This window comes from Morone saxatilis, unplaced genomic scaffold (genome assembly GCF_004916995.1).
Source record: "Morone saxatilis isolate NCDOM2014 unplaced genomic scaffold, NCSU_SB_2.0 Contig20, whole genome shotgun sequence".
Lineage (NCBI taxonomy): Eukaryota > Metazoa > Chordata > Actinopteri > Moronidae > Morone > Morone saxatilis.
In genome coordinates, this window is record NW_023339763.1 from 2,748,181 (window position 1) to 2,753,585 (window position 5,405).

Here is a 5,405-nt window from a genome sequence, read left to right on the forward strand (position 1 = left end):
GGCATTCTTTGCTGACACCTTTCATTGTAACTTAAAGCTGCAAGCAGCGACAATCACTACCACACTGAAAGTTTCACGTAAATCACAAGATGGCCACACAAGCCTTACTTACTGTTTCCAGTAGGTGGCGCTATGACTGACTGAATATTGGCATTTAGATGTATTCAAACTAGAAGTCATTTTTAATGGCTACAGCTAAAACTGGAAGTAGCTGTAACTATTGTTTGCAGTATGAAGTGAAGGTGGTGGCTGTGGACTGTACAGTAGATAATAATTTTCCTTTTGATACAACAACACTGAACCGAACAGTCTCTCGTCAACGATCCTTTCTATCTTTCAATATCTGTCTCTCTCTAGGTGTCCCAACATTAAGGACAACACCATCGGCATGGCGGAGAACGGCGTGTCGCTCACCTGTCGCTTCCACGTCACCGTCTTCAAGTTCATCGGGGATTACGATGAGGTCCACCTCCACTGTGACGTTTCCCTGTGCGACTCCGAGACCAACGCCTGCAAAGTGGTGAGAACAAAGCTCCACCTTAAATTAAAGTGATAATGAAACAATTCCTGTATTAATGTGTGTGTACTGTGCATCCAGAACTGTCCACACAAGAGAAGAATGTACTCGGAGGACAGCGACCACAAAGAGCACATACTGAGTGTGGGACCCATAAGAAGGAGAGGTAAGAAAGAGCTCAGTGAAGGTTTAAAGAGATAAGCTGTGTTTTTCTTCCTGTTTAGAAATGTGTAAAGACACAAGTTCACACAAATTATATAAAAAATAGTTTCCGGCACTTTCCTCCGCTATTCAGTCAAACTCCAAAGCTTTTGACTCCCCTGTGACGTCTCCTCAGAGTCCGACTGGTGCGAGGATAGCAACGGAGGCTGCGAGCAGATCTGCACCAGTAAGATGGCCGGACCGGTCTGCAGTTGTGTGACTGGGATGCTGCAGCGAGATGGGAAAAGCTGCCGGAGTAAGGACCAGAAACGCACACATACACACACTGTTTTCAGCTAAAAAGCCCTAAAAACTCACTGTACACTAGCTGCTGTGCACCAAAGACAAACAGGTACAGCTAGCAACTGGCTGCTGAACAAAGTGGAGTAATTGGCAGCAAAAGAGCTGGATATTGGACTTGTATTTGCCAGCTGGCCCAGAAACACAACACCAAATAAATGAACTGTTTGCTAAGTTCAACATTTCAACTTCCAAGCTGATGATATGTCAGTTCACAGATGTTTCCGCTGCCCACAAGTGGCCAAACAAATCTGTTTATTGCAGGTTTAAGTGAAGCTAATGAATCATAAATTGACCTATAAGTATAGCCTGACAGTGAAAGCATCATTTTTTTACTATCTGATGTAAATAAATTGAAGGCATGAAACATCCACCCAAAAAGTATGGATGTTTTAAATGAATGGTAAACAGCCTGAGGTGTATTTCAGCAGCAATCTCCAGTAACTGAACTTTAGTCTCTAGGCGTTGACGTCATGTTACGTCTTAGCATGGATGATAAGGGTCATTAATACTGGACTTGAACACAAGATGGCGTGATTACAACTGCAACAAAATGAGAACCTGAATGTGCCTCCTCTATTAACTCTGCCCTGGATATTTCACAGGAACAGGCCGTACAACTTTACCTGACATTGGTTGATTAATAAGTAACACAAGCTGGATATTTGATGCAGAATGGAGGCATTAAGAATCTACTGCCTGCGTCACTACACACTACTTGGTTATTGATAAAGACATTAGCTTAATAGCCTTTATGGTTTATCTCATTTACCTCAGCCATTGTCATTGTGGACACGGCCTCTTGTGCTGTCTGTCTGCCAGCTACTGTTTGGGTTTGGCTGCATTAGGGAGAGTTAATTTAAATATTGTATGCTTAAAATCTTTAATCAGGTGGGAATGAGCGAACTATTCACTATTGGTTTACAATGAATGAGTGGAAGATGCTGAATAGTGGTGGTAGTCACTCTTTGTGCACGTCATTGTCTAGCACACATATGTATGTAAATATCATTATTTTTGCCATTCAGTTTAAATCCTCTTAATGCCAAAGTATACAAACATATTGGTGTTTTAAGCTAACTAATTAGTGAATAAAAAACAAATGCTACGAATAAATTAGAGACATAAAGATGGAAAAAAAAGGGGGAAAAAAGGGACAATGGGATATGTTATATTCAAACATAAATTCACACAAATTAAATTGAGAAATATGACAATTGTCACCATTTACTGGGTTATCTACTGTTTTATTCTATTTTTATTCACTACTACATTATCTACAGTTTGTCTAGTGTCAAAATATTTTTTGTTTTGAAATTTGTGGTTCTCCATTATAAGGACAACATGTGTAATAATGAAGTACCATAAGATGTTTCCATATTGTGACCTCCATCAGATTTTAAAATGACAATTAACAGGGTATTTTCTATGCAAATTGATTATTTTATTGTCATTATTCATACAGTAATTCTGCATTTTTGCTTTGCTTAGTATTTACACCAAACATACTAAATAAATGCATCAGCAAAAAGAAATATCTATAACACAATAATAAGCACAAATTACAATTTTACAAGTCAAAATATTTAGCCTCTTATCGAACAAAAAACATCCAGACATTACAATACAATAGCAATTACAAAAATCTATTAACTCAACAGAAGAAACAATATTTAACAGATTTTGTAACACAAGAAAAAGTGCCTCAGTTTCCTCTATAATTAATGTTTTCTTCTTTTCCCAGCTGTGAGCTCGAGCTGTAACCTGACGCCTGCGGTTTCTCTGCTGAGCGTCAGCGCTGTGATCTCCATGCTCCTGGCTCGTATTCATACTCTCCTCTCCTAACACCCTGTGAGCAAAGCGAGGCAACAAATGAAAAAAGATGCAAACACAGAAAAGACTTGAAAATGCACAAAGAATCAGAGTTGATTAGCCAGTAGATCAGCTGTGTACCAGACAATCTAGACAGAATACGTTCACAAATCCTTAAAGTCCAGATATATTACTGATGCAACTGAAGGTACGTAACCAAACAGGAAAAGTAAGTCAGCTTTCTAGACGTGGACAAGTGATCCTTCCGAAACTCTTAGGTTTCACCCCTCCACTTCACATTGTGTAATTCACCTCCACCTCCTGCATTATTCACACATATCAGGACGCCTCACTGTGTGTTTTCATTCACTTAAGGCCACTACATGCATATGTTTTTAATGCAATTATAAAAAATTTCAAATGTCTGCCACAGTATCTTTCACAGTCAGAATTTTTCCAATCGTACACATATCAGGTATGGCCACAACATAAGTTGGTCAGCTAGTTAACTAACATTTTGATAACATCAGCTAACAATTGATGTAGATCATCAGCATATATAAAAATGCACGATATGACAGCTTCTCCAGAAGTGAAACCAAAACATCTCTATCGCCCCCTGGTGCTGACTGCTGTATAGGTCTTAGAGTCTGCTGCCTCCATGTTTGCAAAATGGCCAAACTTAAATTTGTCAAAGTACACATTAAATAAATTTTTCCCAAAGATGTTCTGCCATTTTAGATCAAGTGTTAATTTTTCTGATAAGTTTGGTTTTAATTAGTAATTTGAAGCTATAAAAAGGGCATTTCAAGTCATGATTGACAGCTGAGCGATGAGTCAGTTTGGCGTATGGGCAAGACTTTGATACTGCGGCGCCAACCCTGATCACTACTGCACAGACTCTGGATCCAAATGACGTCACTGGCAGAAGATGGCAGCAGCCGTACCCGGGATATTTTAGCTTCATTTTTATATAGTGGGAGGAATTGGAGACATGATGTTCATCTTTTATATGTTGATGATGTAGATTAGATAGTTAGCTACTGTTTTGATAACATTAGCCAGTTAGCTTAAGATGTGAATATGACACATTTTTCCATTCATCAGCTAAGATCCAATCACAATTCAAGCCAGACCACCTTCACATGTGTGTCTGGCCGATCTCTGATAGCATTAACTTTGCATTAACACACGTTTTACCTTATCAACATAAGAGATCCAGATATAGATTATATGTTGATGCACATGGGCTCTATGGGTCTGGAATTAAAAAATGCATGGATATAAATTCTCTGTCGGACAGTAGATCTACTGGCTAGCTTTAACCAGAGTAGAGCTGATCTTTTTTGACCTCCAGATCAACTAATGTAATCAGTGTTTATCCCTCTAAACCAACAAAATGTACATCAGCTTGTGGCTGCAGAAAGGTGATTTTAAGAAGAAAACTGGATGATCTATTTTGTGATGGTGGAAGAGTACATTGTAAATGGGTGGCCCACATTTATCTTGGATGTCACAGTGGAGTTTATGAATGAAGTAAGTATTTATGTGTGAGGAGAGCACCTTGTGAAATGAATACTCATATATTTTTCACTCAAATTTTGGTCTAATAGATTAGCGTCCCAAGTTGTGTTTCGGCTGTAAGATATGCAATCAGATTGTGCCAGTCAAATATTTCACTTCTATCATTTCTTATCTTAATCAGTTATAGTGTTATAACACTCCTGCCATAAATATTGACTGATTATTGATTCAGAACAGTTTGTATCTTAGGAAGGATATGTGACGACGTACTGTAATACTGTTAATAGAGTAAGGTTCTCCAAGTACGGTCCCTGGTCAATGTTTTCTATTTGGCACCTTATGCGTTTTAAATGTCAATACATGTCACCACACAACTTATGTAAACCTTCAGTGTTCTTTACTGAAGCCAATTGTAATTCTCAGTTTCTGGTTAGTTATGCAGTCAGTAGCAGTTTTTCATAGGTAGACTTGTTTTGCTACCTTCTATGTACAAATGTACAGTCCTTGTCAGTTTGGTGGTGAATGTCATGACTTTGTTTTAATAATCACTTTCTTTTTTTGATGTTTAAAAACATGACCAAAAGATGTTTTATTCTTTGAGAGCAGCACCTCCACCACCTTTTAATAAATGAACAAGTTCTCAAAGTCAGTGTGAGTCAAGTTTATTTGATGCAAAACATGCAGGCATGCATTCAGGGGCTACAAGACTGCATCAGCCCAGTTCATGTACATATTTTATTCACCAAAAAGATCACCGTTTGTTATGAATTGCATTTAAATGGTAAACATTTAAAGTTTTGTCCTCCTGTAGTCTTTCAGTAGCTGACAGGAAGTAAACTTCAGTTCAGTCAGTCTCTTACCAACGTAGTTACAATCAAACAATCTGTGTCATTCACTCCACACCTTGCAATTGTGTTCAGTTACTTGCAAGTTGCAAAATCAATTAGTTAAATTCTTTCCACAATGAAACATGCACCGAGTGCGTGCCGTGCCTCCGAGGCATTTATGTACACTCTCGTCATCTTGTCTTAGCTTCTTTTAATTCTACTTC

General features: G+C 38.3%; 1 protein-coding gene across 1 annotated transcript in view; it reads left to right on the plus strand.

Moving 5' to 3' along the window:
• tecta (tectorin alpha) overlaps positions 1-2,863 on the plus strand; it is a 24,420-nt gene extending 21,557 nt beyond the window's left edge. The window contains exons 23-26 of the mRNA XM_035666786.1: positions 358-520; positions 599-683; positions 855-974; positions 2,763-2,863. Of these exons, the coding sequence (XP_035522679.1) occupies positions 358-520; positions 599-683; positions 855-974; positions 2,763-2,863 (469 nt within the window). The remainder of the gene's footprint in view (positions 1-357; positions 521-598; positions 684-854; positions 975-2,762) is intronic.
• The last annotated feature ends 2,542 nt before the right edge of the window (positions 2,864-5,405 follow it).